This window comes from Penicillium canescens, assembly GCF_028828765.1.
Source record: "Penicillium canescens strain IBT 15451 chromosome Unknown utg000003l_segment0_segment0, whole genome shotgun sequence".
Lineage (NCBI taxonomy): Eukaryota > Fungi > Ascomycota > Eurotiomycetes > Eurotiales > Aspergillaceae > Penicillium > Penicillium canescens.
This window is the reverse complement of record NW_026703965.1, coordinates 3,469,758-3,495,843: the sequence shown is the minus strand read 5'-3', so window position 1 is coordinate 3,495,843 and position 26,086 is coordinate 3,469,758. Positions and strand designations below refer to the sequence as shown.

General features: G+C 48.5%; 8 protein-coding genes across 8 annotated transcripts; 5 read left to right on the top strand and 3 right to left on the bottom strand.

Annotated features, from left to right (window-relative positions):
* Positions 1–1,248: 1,248 nt before the first annotated feature.
* On the top strand, positions 1,249–2,695 carry N7446_004776 (F-box domain protein; the record flags this gene model as incomplete). Its single annotated transcript, XM_058513525.1, has 2 exons — positions 1,249–2,586; positions 2,615–2,695. 2 exons carry the CDS (start codon positions 1,249–1,251, stop codon positions 2,693–2,695), a joined length of 1,419 nt encoding a protein of 472 aa, XP_058374854.1.
* A 4,040-nt stretch (positions 2,696–6,735) lies between these two features.
* Positions 6,736–8,693, top strand: N7446_004775 (uncharacterized protein; the record flags this gene model as incomplete). The annotated part of the gene is made up of 2 exons (XM_058513524.1): positions 6,736–6,783; positions 6,843–8,693. The coding sequence occupies 2 exons, from the start codon at positions 6,736–6,738 to the stop codon at positions 8,691–8,693; spliced, it is 1,899 nt and encodes a 632-aa protein (XP_058374853.1).
* Positions 8,694–10,490: 1,797 nt separating this feature from the next.
* On the bottom strand, positions 10,491–12,116 carry N7446_004774 (uncharacterized protein; the record flags this gene model as incomplete). Its single annotated transcript, XM_058513523.1, has 1 exon — positions 10,491–12,116. One exon carries the CDS (start codon positions 12,114–12,116, stop codon positions 10,491–10,493), a length of 1,626 nt encoding a protein of 541 aa, XP_058374852.1.
* Positions 12,117–12,403: 287 nt separating this feature from the next.
* Positions 12,404–13,963, bottom strand: N7446_004773 (VIT and vWA domain-containing protein; the record flags this gene model as incomplete). Its single annotated transcript, XM_058513522.1, has 1 exon — positions 12,404–13,963. The coding sequence occupies one exon, from the start codon at positions 13,961–13,963 to the stop codon at positions 12,404–12,406; it is 1,560 nt and encodes a 519-aa protein (XP_058374851.1).
* Positions 13,964–14,256: 293 nt separating this feature from the next.
* On the top strand, positions 14,257–16,550 carry N7446_004772 (uncharacterized protein; the record flags this gene model as incomplete). Its single annotated transcript, XM_058513521.1, has 8 exons — positions 14,257–14,711; positions 15,144–15,263; positions 15,575–15,741; positions 15,792–15,935; positions 15,981–16,080; positions 16,137–16,270; positions 16,326–16,387; positions 16,530–16,550. The coding sequence occupies 8 exons, from the start codon at positions 14,257–14,259 to the stop codon at positions 16,548–16,550; spliced, it is 1,203 nt and encodes a 400-aa protein (XP_058374850.1).
* Positions 16,551–19,963: 3,413 nt separating this feature from the next.
* Positions 19,964–22,039, top strand: N7446_004771 (uncharacterized protein; the record flags this gene model as incomplete). Its single annotated transcript, XM_058513520.1, has 5 exons — positions 19,964–20,060; positions 20,117–20,334; positions 20,393–20,507; positions 20,559–20,961; positions 21,028–22,039. 5 exons carry the CDS (start codon positions 19,964–19,966, stop codon positions 22,037–22,039), a joined length of 1,845 nt encoding a protein of 614 aa, XP_058374849.1.
* A 517-nt stretch (positions 22,040–22,556) lies between these two features.
* On the bottom strand, positions 22,557–22,990 carry N7446_004770 (uncharacterized protein; the record flags this gene model as incomplete). The annotated part of the gene is given in 2 exon segments (XM_058513519.1): positions 22,557–22,684; positions 22,699–22,990. The coding sequence occupies 2 exon segments, from the start codon at positions 22,988–22,990 to the stop codon at positions 22,557–22,559; spliced, it is 420 nt and encodes a 139-aa protein (XP_058374848.1).
* An 877-nt stretch (positions 22,991–23,867) lies between these two features.
* Positions 23,868–25,828, top strand: N7446_004769 (uncharacterized protein; the record flags this gene model as incomplete). The annotated part of the gene is made up of 7 exons (XM_058513518.1): positions 23,868–23,940; positions 24,003–24,116; positions 24,183–24,361; positions 24,427–24,503; positions 24,556–24,904; positions 24,965–25,036; positions 25,235–25,828. The coding sequence occupies 7 exons, from the start codon at positions 23,868–23,870 to the stop codon at positions 25,826–25,828; spliced, it is 1,458 nt and encodes a 485-aa protein (XP_058374847.1).
* Between the last annotated feature and the right edge of the window lie 258 nt (positions 25,829–26,086).

The window sequence follows — 26,086 nt, the reverse complement described above, 5'->3', positions numbered from 1 at the left end:
AAGGTGAGAACTTCCATAGGACGTGTCCCAGGCTCACCAGGGCAATCGATTTGTCCCTGAGCTCCTGACATGCTCACTGTTTCCAATTACCCCGCAATTACAGGAAGCGCAGGGAACGGAAACGGTGGTACAAAATGTTTGTCTAAGTGTGTATATTGATAGATCCTAATGACGATGCCTAATGAAGTCTTGGTATCGCTACATTCGATTGCCACGACAACCGTGCAGTCCATTATACGTTGAGGCGGCATGTAAATCTTCTACTCTCAAGTGTCAATCAGAGGAGTCACGGCGACCACTACCTCTTGCATCTACCCACACTGATCAGTTACGTTCTCATAATGAGCAGTACGAAAGAAGTACATTTGGCTGGAACCACGTTGGCCACTGGCCCCTTATATAGCCATAAAAGTTTGGTGTCTATGGTAGGAGGCGGCCTTCACGATCCGTTTCAACACTTGCAACCTAAATTATAAATATTCGAAAGAATTTAGTGATCTCGGTTTTGCGATATTTGTTCTTCTGCAACTCATTACAGTTATTGTACATGTATTTTGCTGTAATCCGTTCATCTAATTATACATTGTGCAGTGAATAGGTAGCAATACATCGCAAAGGAGAAAACCAGCGGTCAGGAATTGGGTATGCGGGTTGCTCCTTATCTGCAAGGTGCATTGTTGGATATCAGTTGACAGGAAGAGGCTCAATCATGTAAGGGATAATGACCCTACGCCCCGGTTGTCTTTTAAAAAGAAAAAAAAAAAGGCGAAAAATATATGCAACTCTGACTTAAGAGTCGATAAGGGCAAGGTAGATCTTAAACCCAGATATTCACATTATATAAAATTAACATGGGGAAAACAACTAATTGATTCAGCGGGTAGGGCAAATAGCTAGATGGATAAAATAAAGCCAAAGAAAAAAAAAACATACAACAGTAAGGATTCGCTAGTGGTCACCCACCTAACTACTAACTTACCGGCGTGTGGCTTAAGTACGGCTGAGCGGACGGGAAGCCCTGTTCTCCACACCCTGTGGTCGTATGTACTAGAGTGAGCATTGGAATGTATTATACCACAAATGTCAGAAACCCTTGTATGACATGAGAGCCACTAGTCAGATGTGAGCTTGCTAAGGCAGGTAGACATGACTTCCGGGTGGTTGTCTCCGGCCCCCAAACAAACCCCGCACAAGCCTATGGAACTTACCTTTTAACACTTCACTTCAGAGCGAAGTTCCTCCCTCGTCATGGACTGGACCACGCTGCCTGCTGAAGTCTTCGAGATAATCCTCACATATCTGGATCTCGACACGGTCAAGGCTCTTCGTCTGACAGACCGAAAGCTCGCAGAAAAGTGCATCGGCCCCTGGTTCTTAGGCTCCATTCAACAACCAACTTTCGATGTATCGCCGCAGAATCTTCGCTCTCTTCATGCCTTGGCTTGCAATCCTGCCATCAGCAAGATGGTCTATTCTCTGACCTTTCTGGCCACAAGCCTGGACTCTTCCGAATTAGAGAAGAACGTGGAATCTGGAAAATACATTGTGCGGGAATCGCATGGGCCCTTTGTTTCAGCGACTGATGTCGCCTATTCCCCCGAGGAACTCTTGAACGCTAGATCAGACTTGAACTGGTTAAAAGAACAGCAAGAACTAAGATCCAATGAGTCGTCGAGCGAGATGGTTGAACTTCTTCAACTTGCGCTCAAAGGGTTTGGTGAGTTGGATTTTATCCACTTAGATGGTGCGGTCATCATGGGACGTACGCAGAGAGGATCGGCCGGGCATGGGGAGTGGCATCCGCTCTGGATGCGAGCGTCATACGTATTCTCTTTGGTTGTGACAGCCATAGTGAAAAGCGGGGCCTCGGTGAAGAAACTCAATGTATATCGCAGTACTCCCAGATGCTGCGTGCCATCTGGTCATATCACTACCTATGCATCAGGTCTCAACCCAAAGCAGCTAGGGATATTAAGCAAAGGCTTGGAATCACTCAAGCTCAGTATGTCTGCTGAGATACAAAATGAGCTTGAAATTGTCGAATCAGATGAAGATGAAATAGGTGAATACGAGGAAGCATCTCGCAGAACATTTGGCTACTCGGCGGGGCATTTATCATTCGATGATCCTCGTGCGGTGCTAGTTGATGAAACACCGGGAATTACATCCCTACTCAAGTCTGCATCAGCCCTTAGAGAGCTGGATTTATCTTTCCGCCAGACCCTGGTAGACGGGAGCTTGGACAGCTACGACCGGATAATTGGAAGTATCGCCGATGAAACCTACTTCCCAAGACTGGAAAAATGTGCACTTTCTGGATTCCTGGCAAAAGGGGATTCGATTCTGCTATTTCTCCAAAAACATCCCGACCTCCGCTCTCTCACGTTGCACGAGTGTTGTTTGACCGCTGGGTCTTGGACCCCGGTCTTTTCTCATCTAGGCCAGTCGATGCCAAGGCTAGAGAACCTCAGCCTCGGGAACTTGTTTGGAAAACATATGCCGTATCCAAAGTATGCACCGAGGCGCCTCAATTCGAATGATGAAGAGCACGATGAAGAGGAGGGCGAGCAGGAAGTCGATGGCATGGTGAGTCTGTACCCAATTTGGGACGCAGAAGAGCCACCGCGTTGGACAAGCTTTCAAGCGGGTGACATGTATCGTGTGCACACCAGAAGCTTCAATCACGAAGAATTGAAGAAAGGGCTTGTATTTCGGCCGAGACCTAGGGGACGACCTAAGGGCTCTCCTGAACTTATGCAGTGGATGAGATCTCGGAAAGCGCTTTATGGACGTCCATAATGCCGCAGCGCTAGAGGACTTTTCCTTTCTCTTGCCAATAAATTTTCAATATGAAATTCAACAATTACGCTAAATCAATTCTGTTGCCTAGTGATTCTTTTACCACTGGTAATATAGTCCCCGAACAAGCGTGAGCTAATCCGTCGCTAGTTACCTATCATCCCAATACCCGTCAGCCACCTAGAACAAAGCTCCAGCCTGAAAGGTAGTGCTCATTGTTATCTGTGGCCCTGCTGCCCAAAGCGCTTGTCAATCCTGTCAAGGTCAGCTCTAGGCCAACCCGCTGTGCGGAGTTTGCATAAGCTCCATATGCCCAAGTCCAAGAGATCAGACATATCGTGGGTCTGTTCGGTAGAAGCCCAGTCCAGCATCAGGGAAAAACGACCCCACGCACGGATTAGATCACAGCTACGGTTCTCACTACAGGAAACACAGTGCCACATCTGGAAAGGCCCTGCCTAGGAAGACAGGTGAAAAGAACCGTTCTCCTGGGATATTAGTGATCGGTAAAGCCCGAGTGACGAGTGCCAATATGCTTATAGATGCTCATAAATCCATTTTTGGAGAATGCCCGCATCTGTGGCACGTTCTGTCGTGCTACTGCCGCTAGCTCTTGGGTCCGCATGCACTGGCCGGGAGGCATAGACCAAATTCGACCTTCAGCGGAGAATAATGGTCATTATAACTTCTTTTTGGCCGTTTCTACAGGTGGAGCGTTGGCAGATGTGATATGCTTGGGTCCTATCCCTGTATAGAGCAACGAGTCGACGGTGATTCCAAACCCAGGTCCATGGTAAAACCTTCCCATGACAAGCTGAAGATGAATGAACTGAAATTCGTAACTGATGTATGATGGGTAATGAAAGAGGGGCAGAGGTCTTTGAAGATACCAATATTTACCATCCAGTATCTTAGCAATGCTTGCTGATTGAAGTGCCTAGTAGCCCAGCCTTTGGTAGCTCAGTCTTTTCCCATAGTTGAATTTCGGAGGCAGATGGAGCAAAGATAGTATTGCGTTAGGTCGCGAGCAAGCCGCGATAGCGTACGTCATCACTGGGATGTCGGGTGCGACCGTTTGAGAAAAGCAGTTCCCAGCGGAGGAAGACAACAGATGATGGTTGCATAATGCCAGACAAGCACGTCGGCTTAGTATAAGTGCCCAGATATACCACAACGTCCGTGGTGTCATACCAACTGAATAATAGAATCCAAATGTTTGTCCTCGGTTGATTCAAAGGGGTTACATTATTCAGTATGCTCTAAGGCTCTGCATATTTATATCAACTACAACAGGGGGGTATAAATATATACACAGTGCCACTAATGAAGTATTGGACAGCACAATCAAAGCAGCGACAAGCTCTTCTGCTTCAGTCGAATAGAGTCTTCGACATGAAACAAGATATACAAATATGTATCTAGTAATGAAAGATGATGCGGCGATGGGTGTGGCCTCATTGTAGGATATCAAAGTTACTGAGTCGGATCTGAAAAGTTCATTAGACTACAATGATTCTCAATATTCCCCACAGTGGAAATCGTTATCTTCGATAGGAGCAGTTAACGTTAACGAGCGCGATAACGTAATGGAAAAGGAGCTGAGATTCTAAAGCGAGAGACAGCAAACTATGGAGCTTAAATGACTCCAGAGAACTAGCAAACCCTAGTGATCTGCTAGCAATTCTGATAATAAGCAATGATTCCGTCTTGGCAATTTGTTATTGTAACAACGGCGACCGATACGGAATGAAGTCCGCTTTGATGAGGTACCGGTCGATGTAGTCGTTGAACATCTATTCTGCCACCCAGCAGTAGTATAATAAGGCTATATCTATGCTGTCAGTGGAGCAGCCTGGGTGTTAGAGCTCTAGACTGGTGGCATTCAGCGTCTACAATATGGCAGTTACCCTGGAAAGCTCACCTTGTCTCAGGGGAGTGGATCACCGCACATGCTAGCTTGGCTTTACCTGATCTTCGGCACTTTGTTATATATATACATCTCAGATGAGGACATCTGTCCCTGATCGAGAATTTTCGATTGAAGGAATGTTCAGCGCTGCAGTTTTTCACAACTGGGAAGTTTTCCGAACTGGACGAATCAAATGAGTTGACTGAACCAACATTAGACGGATATCTAGGTTTGGCTGCTCGCCCTTGCATGAAATACATTTATAAAAATAGATACCATCGGTCGGAATCATGAGAAAAGGAGTCAAATCACTCATGGAATTTGTGCACAGACAGAGGCTTAATCCGCGCTTACCCCGAATTCTCAGCTGGTCTCTGCAAAGATTCTATTGTAGTGATTATTGATTGGGGCTTGGGGCTCGGACGATCGCGATACAATAGATGAAACTTAAACTATTGAAGGATATGATCTGATTAACTACGGTCACAGCTTCCGGATCTACAGGCACGACTAGTCACTAGTGGAGGGCTAGACGTTTCTATATGAAGGCATTCTACTGCGGCCGGCCTTCAATAACAGTTCGTCTGCAGGGAGAACTGATGCCTCGGTCGCAGAACAATATGTACGTGCAAAGGCACTAAGAAATGACAGGTTCACAAGGCCGAGCGGCGTGGCGTTGTGGACCTCGGACCCCCCGGATGCTTGAAAAAGCCGACAAAGAGAAACATGCAGTAGATAAATGCAGCGCAAACTGCATGGCAGACTCGTCGCTGTCGCAATGAACCGAGGGGTGGTCCATCTAGATCTCGCTTATCGAGAGACGTCCACTTGGTGGACTGTGTGGGCCAATGCAGAATCAAAAGGGGGCGGTGGGGTCTGCAATTTAAGTGTAGTGGCGCACAAACAGGTTCACAGGTCCCTGGGGTTCGTGAGGCGCATGACGAACATCCCCTTGACTGCAAGCTATGGGTGAGCCTAGAATGTGGTTCCTTAATTTTGGTGCCTGGGCAATGATACGTCGATTGAGATGCAGCAAAGCGTCGGATTTTTGCGCTAGCGTCTCCTGGTACCTGCATGTACCTGCATGAATGGCGGAAATCAATGGTTCGCACAGAGACAAGGCGCAACGTGCGTGACCAGGAATCGGTCTGGATAGAAATGCAGGCACAGCCGAGGCAGAAGCAGGGGTTTTTGGCCAGAAAACCTGTGAAGGTACTGAGAATGGGAACCGGTCTATTCCGCCTGCATGGGGGGCTTATGCCAGGAAAACTGGAGGCATACCCAGTCAGATTCGTATTTGTAATGGCATACAAAATGGATCATAAGCAGAAATGCTTATGTTTGTTAGGGGGACGGACTGTATGTATGAACTAAATCCGGTTTGGAGCCAAGAAGGGTCCGAAATGAGGGCCACAAAATCGTCGAGAATTCAATGCTTAAATGGTCAGAATGAAGTTCCCATAATACGCGTACAGGAGCACACACAAGCCATGCCGAACCCCTGAGAGCGGAAAACTCACGATCGGGGAGGGGCGGTGTGGGGGAACTAGTCGCACTAAACGACGCCTATGAGCAATCACAACAACGCCACTGGAACTAGCGGCGCAGGATGTGGAGTTTAACGCTATACTGGGTTTAATTATCATCTTCAGAGAAAGCTGGACTTGTGATCCGTCCTAGGGACCCATTCACCAATGAGAATCCGTGCGAAAAGGGAAATTGGACCTGTTTAGTCGCTTTGAAGCGACCTTTTGCTACTTGGCTTGCTAACTTGGCAGACCCTTTTGGTTCTGATCGACATATCCCCTTTTCGTGCTTGCTGTGGACGGGCTGTTGTGTTAGTCCGGCACCTATAAGGCGATCACCATCCTCTGGTTTTTCTTCTCTTCTGTGCATTGTATCTGTTTCAATCTGTTGTGATTCTTTCACCTGCCTGTCTTTTGCTGTTTACAGCGTCCATTCTTTAACATCTGTGTTACGCCACTCTTTTAAGAATCCTCGGATATCTACGTTTTTTTTTATACACGATGAAGCAGTCTCTTATTACTTCCCTCGTCGCCCTTGCGGCCTCCTCTGTAAGCAGAGACCCTGATAGGTGTGGATGGATGTGGGACTAACACATCATGTACTATAGGGCGTTCAAGCCACTGAGAGCTTGATCAGCGTCCCCGTTGGTCTCTGTGCTGGTATCCTCGGCGAGGCTGAGTGCAAGCAGCAGAGCTCCAACGGCGGCTTGATCAACGTCCCCGTCAACGCCTGTGTTGGTGCTCTTGGTAAGGCCAAGTGTGACCAGGTCTCCTCCGCCAGCAGCAGCGATGAGGGTTCTCTGATCAACGTCCCCATCAACGTCTGCCTCGCTGTCCTCGGCGAGACTCACTGCCAGCAGAAGTCCGACTCCAACGGTGGTCTTATCAACATCCCTGTCAACCTCTGCCTGGCCGTCCTCGGCGAGGCTGACTGCCAGCAGGAGACCGACTCCTCTTCCGGATCTTCTTCCGGTACTTCTCCCACTGGCTCTTCCGGTAGCTTGATCAACATTCCCGTTGGTCTTTGTGCCGGTGTTCTCGGCGAGGCCGAGTGCAAGCAGAAGAGCGCCTCCGCCTCCGGTGGTTTGATCAACGTCCCCGTCAACGCCTGCGTTGCTGCTCTCGGTAAGGCCAAGTGTGACCAGGTCTCTTCCGCCGGCAACGGTGGCAACGGCGGTGGTCTGATCAACGTCCCTGTCAACGTCTGCGCTGCTGTCCTCGGTGAGGCTGAATGCCAGCAGAGCTCCAGCTCCAACGGTGGTCTCATCAACATCCCTGTCGACCTGTGTCTGGCCGTCCTCGGCGAGGCTGAGTGCAACCAGGGCTCCGCCACCACCACCGCTCCCGCTTCTTCCTCCACCCCCTGTGACACCATCACCAGCGAGCACATCGGCAGCACTGTCATCCCCGGCGCTTCTGAGACTCCCTCCGCCGTTGCTCCTACCGCTGCTTCCTCCACCCCCTGTGACACCATCACCAGCGAGGAGATCTCCAGCACTGTGATCCCCGGTGCCCCAGCTCCCTCCGGCTCTGCTCCTTCCGGTGCTGCTCCCTCCGTTACTGCTCCCTCCGGCCCCGCTGGTCCTTCCGGTGTTGCTCCCTCCGGTGCTTCCTCCACCCCCTGTGAGACCATCACCAGCGAGGAGGTCTCCAGCACTGTGATCCCGGGTGCCCCCGCTCCTTCCGGTGCTGCTCCCTCCGTTACTGCTCCCTCCGGTCCCGCTGGTCCTTCCGGTGTTGCTCCCTCCGGTGCTTCCTCCACCCCCTGTGAGACCATCACCAGCGAGGAGGTCTCCAGCACTGTGATCCCGGGTGCCCCCGCTCCTTCCGGTGCTGCTCCCTCCGTTACTGCTCCCTCCGGTCCCGCTGGTCCTTCCGGTGTTGCTCCCTCCGGTGCTTCCTCCACCCCCTGTGAGACCATCACCAGCGAGGAGGTCTCCAGCACTGTGATCCCCGGTGTCCCCGCTCCCTCCGGCTCCGCTCCCTCCAGCTCTGCTGGTCCTTCCGGTGTTGCTCCCTCCGGTGCTTCCTCCACCCCCTGTGAGACTATCACTAGCGCTGAGGTCTCCAGCACTGTGATCCCCGGTGTCCCCGCTCCCTCCGGCTCTGCTCCCTCCAGCTCTGCTGGTCCTTCCGGCTGGTCCCCCGTCTCCTCCGGCGTGCCCCACCCCACTGCCCCCGCCTCCTCCTTGTCCACCCCCTACGTGGTTAGCACTGTCAAGGTCTGCAACGCCGCCTGCTCCTCTTCCATGTCTCTCACGAAGCCCGCCACCAAGCCCGCCTCCACCGGCTTCGTTGCCCACACCTCTGCCCCTAGTTCTAGCGCCGGTGCCTCCTCCACTGGAAGCGTTGCCACCCCCTCCTCCAGCACCGTTCCCTTCAACGCTGCTGGCCGCACCACCGTTTCCGGCCTCGCTGTTGTCTTCGGTGCCCTCTTCGCCGCTGCTATGCAGTTCTAAATGTAGGCTAGATCCTGTTTATGTTCTCGCAGTAGTTGCATCTGTTTCTGGCAGTTGGTATCATGACGTTGTTGTCAACCGCTGTTGACGTCCATATTTGTTTCCCTTCTTTGTCAGATATCCCAGACTCATTTATATTTTATCTTCTATTTCAATGGCTTCAATCAGCCTGAACATAGTTCTCATATAATACTACGATATATGTCCTTAGGTTTGTCTGCTTGGTAGTTGTAATTTATACGGATTCAGTTCATGTATATATGCCCATTTTCGAGTCCCTCCGATTGTGTTCAAATGTAGTGGGTTACCCCTGTAGGTTATATACAATTGGGGATATGAAAGGAATTATGGCCTATGACTGTAGCTTGGAATTAGGAACACTACACTAGTGTATTTCGAAGCCCCGATGAGCTCCTCAGAAAAGATGTGGGAGCAAAGGCGAGAATAGGGCGAAAACAATGCAAGGGACGGTATCCTTGCCTCGAGGCTGGTTCGTGTAGTGACTGTAATACTTTATCAGTGGCACTGTATGAACAGTTATGGCCCTTGATGTATGAACGAAGAGACTGAATGGTTGCGGAAGACGAGGGCACGTAGAAAGAGGAAATAGTTACTCGGGCTAGCAGTGGAAGTGCAAATTGAGGAAAATAATAGATTGCCACCGCATGCTCTTCTCGCGCTGCGCGGTATGCCGAAGCCCCGGCTCCAGTGGCACCCCAGCTTCAGCCAAATCACCCGAGACAATTGTACTTCCAATGGGGCAAGAGAACCGTTCATGACTATGGTTGCTCTTACGCACAGTACGCAACAACCCGTATTGCGGTCCATGTTCGATGCTTGAATGTCGGGAACTGGGGCTTTTTTCCCGGCACTACAAACTATGGGCCCCCGAGAGAATCTCAGACACCGCAAGACGACAGACAATGTATCCACGACGCCATTCACGACGCAGGACTTGGTGGGCTGGAGAACACGATTCTCTAAAATCTCTCTCACCGAGACTGTCGGCCTCTGGTGGCAATTCTCTTGGCTTTCCTTCGAATATTTCGACACTGTACGCCCATGTTCCCAAGTCTGACCCTATTCTGAAAGAGGTCTCATGGTTACCCAGACATATAATCGCGTCCTTTGCGTGAGCTCAAGGTGTTGTAGCTGCTTTCGGAAGTTTCTGTGTCTGAAAGCACTCACCACCCATCTGTCAAGGCGCATTCCCCAGAGCCTTTTGGCAATTCGTCCGTGTATATCGACGAATCGCTTGGTCCCGATTACATATGGCCAATTTTTTATTTACCAAACTTGCGGAGTTTGTCGCTTGATAGCCTCTACCCGGAAACCGCAGGCGAATTCTTGAAGTCAAGGAAGACGTTCGTCAATTTCAAGAGTTGCGATGCCTTTGAGCTCAGTCGCACTTGACACCCTGCTTCGATCTGCCATTTTTGTCAGGATCTTCGTATGTTTCGATACTTCACATCGATCAATTTGACATTTTCAACTTCTGAATCACCCTTAGATCGAAACTAATTCGGCAATGCCCTCATGAAAGCTCTACCTTTTATTTGCGGAAGTGGTCCACTGTCTATTGCGCACTCACCCTACTCACCAGGGGGCAAGGACATTAAAACCCTGAAAAGTCTCATACAAAGTGGTAATATGACTATCGACGAATCGCCAGAAACTCAGAAGATGGGATCTGACTGTCCGCTTATCGACATTAACAACCTTGTGCAACACCGTGGTCCTGCTCTAACACATCGCCTCGAAGCAACCAAATCTCGGTCGACCTTAGTTACAGTTATGCTATATAGTGTTCGAGACTTCACTATCATCTAGAAGTTCAACACGGGCCATCCTTTCTAGTTCCTCTAAGGCCATTTCCGAAAACTCTTGACCTGGCGGGTTGGATTCATCGCCGAGGGACGACAATTCTGCCAGCTGCTGCTGTATCCATCGTCGCGCCTTTGCCACCTGTAATTCCCATAGTCCCTTTAACGTAGCATGCCGGGTCGTGATATAAACAACTGCAAGAACATTAAGGTCGACCGAGCGTAGTTCATGATGCCGATTGCTGACTGGAGACTGATTTGCGAAGGGGATGACCGTTTTGAATTGCGTTATAAGAGCGCGTTGTATATTCGTCCCATAGAGACGAAATTCGCCATCCGCGCCTTGTGAGTAGAGGATTCGTGACAAGGACAATATGTTTGTCGGATCTTCTGGAACCGCGGGAGTAGCTCTTGGTGAATTATCTTCCGAGACAGGTCCGACTGAGGCCCCGTACATTTGAGGCTCCCAGCTCATCAAAGGTGGCCCAAAATCAAAGTATTGTTCGTTGTGGACCCAACTCTCCTTGGAGTCCGACGTAATAGCATTGGAGTATGACCAAACCCCATTGTGTGACGAGTTAACTGTCGCGGCTGTCGAGAAAATACTGGGACGGATGGTATTGTTGCCTTGAAGAGCCACATCACTTTGGCCTGTGCTGGGTTTGTGTCCTTCAGGATCAGAGAACGCGTGGGATGCCGTCCTAAAGTCGAGGCCGTCTCCAGCTGATTGTGACGGCACTGACGGATCGATGGAAAGAGACGATTGAACTTCATCAGTACATTCAGCTGATATTTCGCCGTTTGGACCTCTCTTGTTTAAGTCTTGGCTGGACTTGGGCATGGTATGCGGTGAGCCTTTCGGGAGATCATCTGCATCACGGCTACTACACCGGGGTTCAGCGCCCCCACTGCGGCCGTGGGAGTGGCGCCGAGCACCGTAGGTATTAGCACCGTAGGTATTAGCATCATAGGTACTAGCACCGTACGTACTAGCACCGTACGTAGTAGCACTGTAGGAACTAGCACCGTACGCATTAGCACCATCTGGGCTGTAGTAGGCTCCGCGAGTGCTGACTGGCTGGCCATAGTAGTGCTCCGCAGGAATACTACCAGTAACTGGGTCGTTTCCGTACTCGATTAAGCCTGCAGAGTCACGAGAAGGATCGGGATACATTTCAGATCCAGTACGGTTGGCAGGCTCTCGTGAAATGGGTCTGTCAAAGCTTCGCTGTTGGCCTTGACATGGTGCAGGAGAACTTCCTCCGTAACGCCGAAATTCTTGTGGTGCATAAGACGCACTTCGGAATGATGACTGACTTGAGGTCATTGACAGGGGCAAGGCAGCCACAGTTCTTATCTTCCGCGGCCGTGTCAGTTCGGACACATCGACACCATCGGCTTTCCAGAGTGATATCTCGTGGCGCCGAGCGGTGTCACGGTCGATAGCCACATAGCTCGTCCACTTGCTGGCTATAGACCATTGCTGACCAAGGCGCTGTGCCTCCTGTTCTAACAACCTGTCAAATATTTCTGGTTCGTTAGACCTGAGAGCTGAGTTTGCTGCATGCATCCAGCTGTGGCCAGTCTCGTAATCATTCATCAACGCTTTAGCTGCAAGATGGTGTACACCGGATTGATAGCCGGATTTCTGCAGTGGCAACTGCGCAGTGAGTTTCTCTCCCTTGTCGGTTACCCCTGTTACAGTAACTGTATCAGGCAGAGAACCCAGCTCGCATTCAAGCATGTAGTACAGGGAGAATTGCGAGAAAGCATTCAGCACAGGGATATGGTGCGGGGCCTGGATGCAGGGCGGCAGTTCCAGTTTATAGTCAGATATTTTGCTCGCCTCAAAAGCCCCCGTAGCTGCCGGACGCAATTCGTTGATATCTACCTCGCACCGCAGACGGGGGGCGTCAACGCCGCCTTCAACATCTGGATCACTCTACCTTGCCATGACCCCGGGGAAGACTCTGCGACGATCTCTGCACATCCACCGCCCTGTTGTCCAATACCCTCAACCAATCGATGAGATACGCGATCACCGATACCAAGCGCAAAGAATCTTATGTTCACATTGCGGTCTGAAGCGGTATTTTTCGCGAATCGAATCACTTGATCCACATCCCACACTTCCCCGTCCGTTAGCAGTATCACGTTCGTTGGAACATCAAGCCTTTTGTCATGGTAGTGGAGCACACTCTGTAGAGCAGACAAGATCTCCGTACCCCCGAGATTTGCTTGGAACGCTGCAACATGCTGGGTCGCGATATCTAGCTGATCCTGGTTATAGACTTTTGAAACAGGCCACAACCACGAAACACTTGAGCCGAAAGAAGCAATGTTAAAGGAGCACTGCTGGGGAAGACTCCTCAGGAAAACATTCATCACATCGATCAATGAGGGGATGTTTCTTTCCATGGAGCCGGATCTATCGGCCATGAAGATGATCTCGCCGTTGAAGTCGTCAGGATTGACCATTTGCAGGAAGAGATTTCCGGGGTTTATTGTTATGGCAACCGTGGACCGACCGGGAATTTCGGGTTGTGAAGTGGCAACGGCTTGCGACTGCATAAACTCCCTCGGGCTCGAAAGGATGATAAATAAGACAAAATCTCGATGGAGAACTGCTGATCTATCTGCCAGGTTGGCGCGTGCTTTGGAAGGGTCGAACGTCTCTGATGAAGCCCCTGCGGCGAAGGTCTGGAAGCTCTGGTGGGAGACTGCTCCGATCTCAACTGAGATAGGGTGTGTACCCGACTCCATCTTGCGGATAGCTGCTGGCATCGACGCGTGGATACTGATCCGCAGACCTTCGGTGGGTAGAGGATCGGCTGCACTGTACTCTTCCGGGGCACTTCCATATCGCGGCGCAACAGAGGTCGGGATATTGAGAACTAGCCCTCCCGTGCTGATGTCCACTTTCAGAAGACCGGTGTAAGCGATCTCAACCCTGACAGTTGTCTGCGCAGGAATATTTCCCAGGTTTGTTTCAAAGATCTCTGGGGTCACCTCTTCAACCAGCACAGCTGCTTTGTGTCGTGAGACTGCTTGCTGGAAGTCCGCACGCGCAACTTCCTTGGGCTTGACGTCCCCTTCAAGCAGCTTATCGGGGCCGATCCAGCACTTAAAGGAGGTAACGACGGACCCATTGTATATGGGGAACAAATATCGAGCGTTTTGCGCGGCGCTGGCAGCGGCGTTGGTGAATTTCTGAGTGACCTTGGTGGTGGAGAGTGTTCCGTTGAGGTCAACATCAATGGAGACGCTCAGCAGTGGGAGAGGGGTTTCTTGACTAGACTCCAGACTGGGGGTTGGCAGTGCGATAGATCGATCAGCAGGATCATATTTTCGTTTACCCTTTGAAGGTTGTGAGGGCGGGATAAATCCTGGATTCACGTTCAGCTGGTGGACAAAGAGCCCAGATTCGAATCTGTCGATGACATCCATTATCGTCGGTAGTTTGTTGCCAACGTTCTTGGGTAGGTCGAAGGCACAGAAAAGGCTTTATTATTTAGCCAACTCATTCAGCCTCATTTGCTGTTTGTTTGCTTTGTCTGCCTTGCCCGACCTCATTGCCCCGAATCACCCCCGCTTCGCCTCACTGCAGGTTATATGCACACAGCCCCGGATGGCTTGGCACTGTGTACAACTGTCACCCTGTGCTGATGACGTTGGCGATGCTCTAAATTCCTTTCGTCGCCATCTTTTCTGCCCCCTTTTCTACGCATAGGTCCTCAGCCATGGCGTTCCAGATATCGATCGGAGATGCCTTGATGCTATCGAAACTCGCCTATGACATTGCTCTAGCATTCACGTCGGGCAGGAAGTCGGCACCCGCACAATTTCAAGAAGTGCAAAACCAGCTCTACTCACTCAGCACAGCCTTGGAATCATTCAAGTCGCTGTCCACTGAAGGCGAAGAACAGACCAATCAACGCCCGGTGGATGGGATTTCAGCAATCATCCAAAACTGTCGCATGACCCTCAAGCATCTTGAACTGCTAGTGAACAAGTACATGGTAATACAAGATCAAGATGATAAATCCAAGCCACAAAAAAGACAGTGGTCAGCTGAGATATCCAAAAACTGGAAAAAGGTGCAATGGACAAGGGAGGGAGGTGATCTAGCGAAACTGCAGCACAACCTGGGAGTCCATATCAATAGCTTGAATCTTGCTGTTGCGGTCACAAACAGGTAAGCTTGTTCCTACCTTATTGATGTTCAGACAGCTCAAACCCCCAAGGGAATTAAACCAGAAGATAGACCGCCAAGTAGATGACGTCCATCAGAAGCTTGATGAAATCTATGGCTGGTTCACAAGCAGCTTGAAAAATCGAACGAATTTCAACGAGCCACGCCAATTATTTCGACCAAAGGAAGATGTGTCATCAGCATTAACCTTTTCGTTGTATATGGAAAGTCCTGACAGTCACGATGTCGTTCCTATCTGCGAAAATGCATGTTTCGACCCAGGATGGCTTCAGACCTCCACTAATCATCGAGTGTTCAAATGTCAATGCTATTTGATAGGAACAGAGTATGGGGGCGGACACCATGAGCATCTATCAAGGTTCTCATGTATGCATGCACCTCTACTTACTTCAGAGCTAGTAACTAATTTCACAGTATCCTATATGAGTCTCATCGCCCGCTTGAATGGACTATCGCAATCTTGGAAAATCTGGCTATCCTCAGCCAAAGTATCCAAACTTACGCCTTTGGTAATACGAAATATCCACCCATCACGTATGTAGCAGAATGCAGAGTTGGTGTCATCAGAATGCTAATAACAACAAGAATTGGCTCTCTTTGAGGACGCAATAGCCGATCTGGCAACTACCACGGCTCGACAAGCTACTGGGCGCGGAGTAGGCTCGTTGATGGTTTTTCCATCCGTCAATCCATATACAAGTCGCACTATGATTTCAGTTCTCAATATGATATGGTACGCCAATAATGTATCCCTGAAAAGCCGTCGTGCTAATCATTGTCCAAAGTGATACCCGCATATTATACAACCAGATTACCAACTTGAGACTTGCTGCTAACGGGCATAGCTATTGTCCTGGCTCTATCGAGATGATTCAGATGGTTCATTACCGGAATTTGAGTGAAAGCCGCGAGTGGATATTTCACGAGACCGCTGATGTTATGTTTCATTTACAATCAGAGAAGGGCCATGTTAGCTCATTGGATGATCGCGTTGTTAGATTGCACTTTACTAGTGAGTGAGCATCGATATCTTATTCTGTGTGCTGGCTTAACCGTTGCTAGTTGACTGCCAAACAAGGTTCACCGTCGGAGAAAGCACATCAACTGTTTGCGTTAATCAAACAGATTGCCTCTCTGTGACTGAAGCTGGCCAGGAGAACATGGCCAAAGGCGTCGATGCTGAGATAGAGCTTTGTGACGACAGTAGTAAGATGATCTTTCGTTTTATCTACTCTTCGCTAATACTAGTAGCTGCAAACTATCTCTTTCGTCAGTTGAAGTATTTGCAAGAGGGCTTGCTGTTCTTCAAAATCCAACAAATCCAGAGATACGAGAAACTTGTATTCCAATTGTACGTTTGATATCAAAGATTGATTTCAGCGAATTCTAATTCGGGCACCTGGACAGACCCCTTGGTCTCCTAATGATATACAACTACCACCTTGCCGACGCAACGCTAAGACTCGGATTAAACGTCGAGAAAGACGTATATCGTCTCCTCCTCTCTAATGGATCTAAGTCTATCTCCCTGAGCATCGAGGGTATGTTTCTATACCTATAATTGATCGATAACTTCCGTTCTAATTCCGAGCAAAGTGCCACCGGAATCGCTAAGTCAAATCCCGGGAACCGAGGAGCCATGTATCTCCCTGAATGCTGTATGCTGGATTGCAGAAACCGACACAAATACCACACATATATACGAGAATCAAAAAGAACCTACTCTTACTTGCGCTGATCAAGACAGTATGCGCGCCCTCAAGCAATATGTTATTTCGCATACTGACAATTACGACATAGCTCAACAGTTACTTGCGTTAATGTTGCAGTCTGTGGCAAGTGGTAGGTCCTTTCCATATAATTATTTATATTCCTCATATGCTAAACCGGAAAAGGAGGCCATAGGGGCAGCCTACCGATTCTAGGGACGAGGCGTAGTGATTCGGAGATTCTCAGCCTGTCTATTGCGCACTCACCTGCTCCTTCCCCGGTGTCGCGCCACTAAAGCAGCGCTCCCCCTAAACTCACCCGTCGGTTTGTTCTAGTGATTCGTCGAATACGGCGGCTGCGGCACCCTAATGACCCCGGGTGTCCCGAGGCGTTTGAGTATACCATAATGTCTGTGTACCGTGCTACCTCCGCCCGTTCTATTGCTATCCCCCTGTCTGGCTCGATCTCGACTTTCGAGAACGCCTCTGGCCTCCATGGTGGCAGCGGGGTCGGGCCAATTATTTCGATTTCTTGTAGCCTCTCTAGGCTTATTTTTTCAACGCCTCTGCTAGCGGGTACCGGGCGAACGATCTAAGATTGTTCCGTCTCATTCGGGCCCGAGGCAGCGCGCTCCATATAGGATGTTCCTGAGGTAGGGTGTGGAGTCTCGTAACGGTGTTTTGTACGCGACAGCGTAGACGGAGATGAATTGGATATTGTTATTATTCTATAGCGCCCTTATAGTGATAGGTTATACCTACCTAACTAAAGCTTTGACGATTTCGTAAACAGTTCTAGCACTCTAAAAGTTATCGACGAACTTCTTAATTTTGCTAGTCGAGGGACACGAAATATCGGTACTGTTACTGTTGTTAATACATTTTCATTTCAACATAAGAAAGACGACGCCAACGCCGACCTTCGATGCGAGGAAATTCTTGCACATTTTTTGTAGGTAAAAAAGCCTCGAGTGATTATCTATTATTTAAATCTATTGTATCAAAGTTTGTTAATAAGAAAGTTCAACTTTCCCAGGAAATATTACCGAGTACGAAGCGAAGTTATCGAAATTGCCGACGGCTACACGGCTCTTATTATACTATCTTTTTATCCTTCGCGAGCGGTAAATTACCTTAAGTATAGGCTAGAACTACGAGTGTTGCTAATATATCACTTTGCTATAGCCTTCCGTTTATAAAGTGATAGAGCGACGATACTATATTGCGTAAGCAGAATTCTTGATTTGTGCCTCTACTAGGGAAGCAAAAAGAAGACCAATCTTCTCTTAGTGAATAGGACTTAGCATTATACATATTAGATAGCCTTAACAAGTCTTATCTACGCTATAGCAAGGATATTATACCTCTATTAAAGGCTGGCTTCGTCGATAAAAGTCTTTTCCGAGAAAATCGATAGGGAGGCGGTTACCTTCGATATATCGGCTTTTTAGCTTACGCTTCTTTGTAAGAAGCCGCAAAAATTTGACCTATTTAGAACTACATCTATTTTGTTCTTCTTGCAAAGAGCGAGCATTAAGAATAACACCTTTTATTCTCGGATCTCCTCTACACTGCTTAGCCTAAAGTTACAGTAGGATTATTGGGTTTACAATGCCGAACACATAGACATAACTAAAGTATAGGAAGAGTTTTTAGCAATCACTATTTGTGGTGGCCCTACTATATTTGATTCTATAGAAGCAAACCGCAAAGCTTATAACTCGGTTTTCAATATTCTAGGCCTTATTAAGTGCGGCGAAAATATAGATTTAACGGGAGTCAAAACACGTCAACACTACTATAGCTTTGTTAAACAAAAATCGGTTATAGATCAGTATATAGCTAGCACGCGGGATGTCACCATTTTCTAAACGCTACGGATAGAAGCAATTTCTAGACGCTGCTAGGTCACTATCGAAACGTTACACAAAAAGAGCGAATTGTATAAGGAAACTTCGCATCTTAAGGCTATACCGCACCTCAACCGTTTGCTAGAATATCTCCTTAAGTTAAGAATAGAGCTTAAAGCTATACACGAGTAGGTTTTTGTTTTACGCCGATAACAAAGTTATTCATAGAATACAGCACGATTGCAGCGTTTTCGTAAATGCGGGACATAACTAAAGGAGAGGAAAGAAATAATGAGGGATCTTAGACGGAGTAGGACTGCTCCATTTCCTATAGCAGTGAATATAGAGTGATTGCTACCTCAACTAGTCGATGGTATCCTAACAGATCAAGCGGGGTATTGGGATGTTCCGTTAATTGTCTATACAAATAGGTATACTTATTTGACTACTGCCCTGGTAATTTATAGTTTATTGTACATTATACGGTTTGTGCTGAAAGGACATTTAGGTTCGAACTAGCGCAGCTTGGCAACCTAGATTTGAGAAACGATCGAAGAGTGTAGATGGTGACACCAGTTTCGAGGCGTATTGTATGTACACAATAAGCTCCAAGACAGTCACTTGAGTACGGGCAGGAGTGGTGGTAGAGGGAAGGACATCTTGCTAGATTGCCAAATTTACAAGGCCCACTCCAGCTCCTGATATCTAGTTAACTGATTATTTAACTTATTTGCATTAACACGGAAAGTTCCAGCTACTGCATACAGTAATGAGGCCCGACGTATATGTATCACTTGGCGTAAAGTACCGTAGGTAATCTAAAAGGAATATTGATACTCCAGGTCTATTCCTAATACGGCTCCTAATACGGCATAATGGATCTTGGCATTAGGGTTCGGGAAACAATCGAAGACTGGGGACACCAGTTTCGGGAAGTACTGTAAGACAAAAGAAAAGCGAGGAATGGCATAGCCTACCTGGAACTTTTATTAAATTTCACGAAATAGCGAATGTACGGAGAAGATAATTGAAGTCATGCATGGATGTGACTATCTGTGGAAGCTGACCGTTGATAAAGGGTCGTTTCTACGAGCTAGTTGCTGGTGGACCCTATATAGCAAATCTCCTAAGCCTAAATCGAATGATCTCAAAAGCATCAAAGCTGAAATCCTTTGACAACATAAGGAGGCCATAAGTTTGAAGAACCATAAAGAAACTTGGTTGTAAAATGCTTCTAGTTGTGTTACGTGCACATGACAAAAAGCTGAGCATTTCAGATGAAACGGTGTGATCCAATGATATTCTGTTATTGTTCAGCTGAGGGGGTCAGTGCAGTTTTCGCGCGACTCGGGTGATTCTCGCCCTGATTCTCACCCTGTCTAAAGAGCACTCACCCTTCTCACCCCTGGTCGCGCGACTTTAAAGCGGCTCTCACCCTAAACTCACCCGCGACCACTGCATTGACCCCTTCAGCTAAACCAAGGGAGAATATCATTGCATCGTGTCTTTTCCCTTGAAACACTCGGCATCTTGGCATCTCCACATAACTAGAACTGGAGAGACTAGAACTGGAAGCACATATACCCTGGTTTCAAATGGACCGGGGTCTGGGTCCGGGCCAGCCGGCCCATTTTCCCCATTTTCGCTCTCTTTTATTATTCATTGTCGTTGAGACATGGCATCCCAAGGTGTTCGGCGTATCACGCCTTTAGGGAATGGCTTTAGTCTTTCAAACGGGACCACGGGGGGTAATTCGCGATTCCAAATCAAAGGTGAATACCATTTTCAAACCCTTGGATCCGGGCTGAGCTGACAGATCGAATTTGAGGTGTCTCCTATATCTGGGACACGAACACCGCTGGTTATACTGATCTCCTGGTCGATGAGGAACAATGTGCAATCGATGCCCCTTTAATGAAGGAGCTAGGGGCAAATGTAATTAGTGTGTATGCGATCGATGCGACCAAGAACCATGACAAGTGCATGCAGATCTTTTACGACCATGGCATCTATGTTATCGCCAATTTGGAGGGTACCTGGGCCATGGTAACTAATCGCAAAGCATTCCAAGGGTCTTGAGACCGCATACTAAATTCTGTGATAGGGCAACAATACCTGGGATATGTACTACTTCACACAATACTCGGCTGTCCTTGATGCACTCGCAGGGTACGAGAACACCTTGGGGCTGATTGTGAGCAACCAGAACATTGCTGCTGGTGCGATGACCTTCTTCCAGACATTGCTGTTGTGCTAATACCTCTGATTAGATAGTCAGATTGACAATGCACCATCATTGAAGGCTGCAGTGAGAGACATGAAGGCATACGCAAACGCCAGAGGATATCTAAACCTACCCATCGGGTACTACACGACGATGCTCACCTCAACGAATTGGCTCAATCTGGGAGAGTACCTTGCATGCGGAAATAGCAGCGATGCTATCGATTTCCTCGGACTGGATCTGTATACTTGGTGCGGAAGCTCGTCCGTCGAAAGCTCCGGTTACGACGATTACGTTAAGCAGTCAACAGCTCTCGGAATACCGGTTTTCCTTTCAGAAGATGGCTGCAGCTCAACAACACCGCGAAGCTTCGGTGACCAGTCCGCTGTCTTCGGATCGGTAGAGTCCACCTACTGGAGCGGTGCGATCATATATGGATGGCGAGAAGAGTAAGATGCCTTTTCTTTCTTGTCAACCTGTCAGTGCACCAGTGCGCAAGCTGACATACCGCGCAGAGTATTGAGCCCTGGACGAGGACTGGTGTCATACCCGAACGTGACTGGGTCTTCATCGGCGGCGGTCACCCCGACGCTGCTGGCCGACTATACCAACCTTAAAGAACAATGGGCTTCCGTTACCACAAGCTCACATACACTTCGTGTCACAACTGCACCTGCCTGTCCTACCTCTAGCACCAGTCTCTGGACTTTGGATCCCTCGGCTTCCTTGCCCATGATATCAGGGCTTGACTTTGCGACTGTGAAGGAGGCCAGCCTCACGCGCCTTTTGACGAGTACCAGCGCTAGTACTAGCACCAATAGTGCAAGTTCGGAGAGCTCAAGTGGAAGCTCTAATGGAGACTCGAGTGGCTCTGACTCGAAGACCCGGATTGGTGTGGGAGTTGGGGTTGGCGTCGGCGTTGGGCTGCTGTTGATGGCTGCAGCGTTGTTCTTCTGGTGGCGACGAGAAAAAGCAAAGAACAATCCATCCAACCAAGAGCAGCTACAAAAGGGACAGAAGCACTTTCGGGAACTGGAGGGCGAAGGGACCACTCCCCAACTACATGAGATCAGTGGGAACTCCAGCGCGGCAGCAAACCCAAAGGAGATATTATCCACGGAGATTCTCGAGGTCAGCGCGGCAAAGAACCACGCTCAAGGAGACTTGCTCGCAGCAGAATTGGACACGATCAGTGCCACTGAAGACCGAAAGGATAATCCTTCGCCTGTACTAAGCCCTGCTCCCATAGTTGTCTCATCGCCAGTCTTCCCAAAAGAGACTGTAATGTCGACTTCAGGAAACTTGAGTAGAAATGAGCTAGCTGAGGAGGCAGACATCGCAGTGCAGGAGCTTGGGCTTATCAACTTGCGCAAACGGGCTTTGGCCGCTCAAGCAGAGGCCCTTGATAGTAGCCCCGAGTCCAGGGCGGGAAGGCAAGGAGAAGAATACCGAGAGCTGCTTCAAAGAGAAGCAAGGATTACTACTAGATTGGAAGAGATTGAGAGCCAGCACAGAAGCATTAATTGAGTCGCTGATTCAGAGTGATTGGAAGATAGAGAGATGCAATGGGCTGTAACTCGAGTGATCCATTAACATGAATGTTACCAGACCCTCCGCCTTGACACTAATCAGATCTTCTTCGCTGGAGATTGCAACGAGATACAACGGGACGATTTCCCGCCAACTTGTGGTCGTATGTATCATGTGCAGTGATGAGGGGAACTATGGAGATGCTGAATCCTCATCAATCCTATCGCGCAGGCTCCGAGGGCTATCTACTCCAGCAGTGAGGTCATCGATCCATGCGCGTACATGCCGAGCAACAGTCTCATCATCGCAAGTTTGCACTGCAATATCGAAGTCTCTCGCTGGCTCTTGTTGAAAACATCCAGCCATCCCGGTTCTAGTCTTTTCATCCTTTCAATGAGCACATCATGGAGGAGAGTGACCTCATGTCCCATAGGTGCTCCCAGTAAAGATCGGAGGGTTCCCCATTCGCTTCATGTTTGTATCGTCCTAGATCGGGCTTTAGACGTCGTTGTGGCTACTTCAAGAATGCAGGGTAATAGCAGGCAAATGATAGAGAGCGCCATATCTCCTTCAAGGGCTTCCCAGACATTTTGGTCATGATGATCCATTCAAATCCGATGGGAAGATTGACCAGTGATGAATCTGGAATGGAATACTCGCGGTGCGGGATGTCCAGTCCACTGTCGATACTTCACTCATGGTTTTATAGTACGGATCAACGGGCAACGAAACTCGCATAATGAAAACCTTCTTGTTTATTTCCAAGTCGTAGAGTTTGTTGGAGGCACCCTCAGCGAGGAAGGTCACTTGGACCGTGCTTGACGGCTGTAGCGACTGTATTGTTTTCTTGATGGCCCCAAGATCCGGTTCCACTGTCCACTGGGATTCAACATTAAAAGTCCTTTGAGTCCAGGCAAGGCCCCGGGGCTGCACTTCCACCGATTTCATGTTTGCGGTGGTGAAGCGGGTTCGCCAGTGGGTTTAACTTGGTCTTGAGATTCTGCTTTCCGAGCTTCAATTTGCGGGACCGTGAAAGGCTTGAAGTACGCGGACGGGACGCGCTCAAAGAGGTCCACGGGTCAGCGTGGGCCGGATCGGGTCAGAGTAACTGGATTCGGCGGCTCCGAACTTTCAAATGTCAACACACGGATAGGCGACGTACACCCCTTTGGCAGATTGTATATAGACAGGATGCTGGAGGCACTACGCACAAGAACAGGGATCAATGATCAATGTGATAATATTGAGAGTGATCGTTGGTTGAGAAGGGAGAAAGCGAGAGCTGGCTAGACTTTGGGATGAACATGGGGAAACTTCCAAACCATACAAACAGATCAATCGAACGGTAAGGGGCACATATAAACCGTAATAAACCGCAATAAACTATCCAAAAACCGTATTAAACTATTCGTGTGTTTCATTCAGGAGAAGCAACACATCCTCGATGGACTCCTAGGGGTGTGAAATACTACTGTTGATCCCGGAGACAGGCTTATTCATCGTCCGCCCATTCCTCCATATGTTGTGTCTGGTAATTCAGGTACACTCGGAAGTACAGCGTCGTAACACGCTATAGCAGACACCAGGAGATCTTTCAACAGATCATCACATCTTCAATCAACACGCATAATCACCAAGGGGCCGAAAGGTGTTTTTGGTGGGTGGGATCGGAAAAATGTAGCATAGTGGAATCATGACAAAGCCAACATTGGGACCCACATCCAAAGGATTGACTGACGACCCCGCCCCCAATTACTACATAAACCTCGTGGGATAGCTAACACTTGTCATGATCTTCTATCATCTCCGCATCTGAAACACAACCATGGGGTGCTGTGTGAGCATAGTCGACCCCCAAGAGAAGGAACTCGAAGACTATTATCAAACCGTCACGCCAGGTTTGTCACCCAGCGGCCAGGAACCAGCTCGTTGCGCAACAAGCCTGACCATTTGTTGCTAGGCATCACTCTTCACAATTTACACAAGAATCTGGTCGAATATGGAACTCAGGACGAACCACATCAGGCGATATTTGAGGCATGTAGCCTGCAGCACTCGCCCCAGGAGCCGCTATGTAAGAGATACTTGCTCACAGTAATGACACTGGTATCAAAATATGATTAACGAAATAATGATTCAGATTGGACAAAGGGAAGCTTTCGAAATCACATCACAAGAAAATTTCCAGGAGCTAGTATCTCGGACACAGCCATCGATGTTCTGTGGTCATGTTTTTATTTTTACGCCTGGCACCCCTTCACACGCCATGGTGATGCCGATAACGGAAAATTAGAACGACCCGCATTTGAACGTGCCGTGGTATTGCTTGCCTATAAAGGTACAGAGACTCTAGGTACTATCGTCTCAGGTGTGACCCGTTCAAGAATCCACTGGGCGTATACGCAAAATGGCAGGCCCTGTACATGCAGACAGAACGTCGACCGGATCTTGCGAAGCGTCAGTCAGTTAATCACTGATCCCCACGAGACACACCCAAACTCTATACTCTCCAGTTCATTTATAGAGGACGATATGATGGATGTTGTAGCCACAACTCGATCCAATCCCGGCAAAGGAATCCCAGGCTCCGGGGAATTAGCGCCGACAGCGCAGCGTCTACTCAAAGACAAAGGCGCAACTTATCATTATCAGCTAAATATCAAAAGCCTTGCTACTTTAATGAGTATTTTAAATAGGGTCAGACTTTATAAAACAACGTGGGGTCGGAAAACCTTCCATTACGGCACTCTCGAGGAACCGAGTCCCCAGCAAGATGAGCTTTTGAATATACTCGCCGAGCAATTCCAGCTTTCCGAAGGCTTCTTAGTGCCGGGTGCTATTTCTCGAGTCTTTGATATTTTGGTACGACTGTCCTCAATCTAGAACTTTAACGTGGAAGGCTAACCTAATTTTTGGCTCTAGCCAAATCTCGAACTACGTTTCCATCAACTATGGGCAATCATCTTCCAGCCTCCCGTTCCTGAGGCTAGTCCGGTATTAGGGACAGAGTCACTGCCAGATTCCACGATAAGTGATATACTCCGTGCAGTATCATTATTTGTGCCTCCAGTAACAGAGTTCCACGGCAAACCTGAACGTGCACGGAATCTCAGGCCCGTCTCGTTCGAAACAATATACCAATCGTCAACACAAGAGTCAAGTCATAGCTTAGCTCTAACTCATATCATCCAGGGTATTACCGAGAAAGGTAACGAGCATCGGCCTCACCTTCTTCTTTTCCTCGGGGACCAAAGCCTTGGCCAGAGCCACACTCCCGAAGTCATTGGTGCTTTTTACCCCGCCACTTTGAAGAAAAAGAGTGATAAAGAACAAGATATGCCCGAGAAACCTGGAAATTCTGAGCCCGGCCTTCCCGAGGTCGGCCCTCCGCAACTTCTTTTCCAACTTCAAACAAACCCTAGAATATTCCGATTCAAAAAAGCAGATGAAACATCTCAACCTTCATCGTATGGAACGGCGAAAAGCCATGTTCATAATTTGGCCGCCAAATACTGGATAGGCGACCCCGAGGAGTCAGAAATCGGCTTAGAAATTGATCCGGCCACAAGTCAAGCGACGTTCGTGCTAAATCAGGTCAATCAGGGTCAAGGTATATACAAGGACGTGCTGCAGATTGACAAGAATAGCGAAACTTCAGGTGAGAAGCTGAGTGAAGGTATTATGGAAAGCTTTACGGTTTCTCGGGTTGCCGTCTATAGAGTTGACGGTGGTGATGAGTTTGACCCTTGGTCATCTAATAAAGATGGAGTGATCAGAAGGATTTAAATTAAAACACCTATAACTGGAAAACTATTGGCATTCGATTAATATTCGCTTGCTAGAAAGCCTGTCAGTTCAGCGTTTTCAGAGAAGGACTTATCTAGAACAGGAACCTCATATTCACTACTGAAGCCAACTTGTCCACCGGGAGCCATGAGTGCCTTTGAGACATGATTGAAGACCATGAAGATGAAGATGCCGCTGAATTATATCACACCATCCTTGAAGCACGAATGAAGTTTTTTGATGCCCTCCTCCCGCATT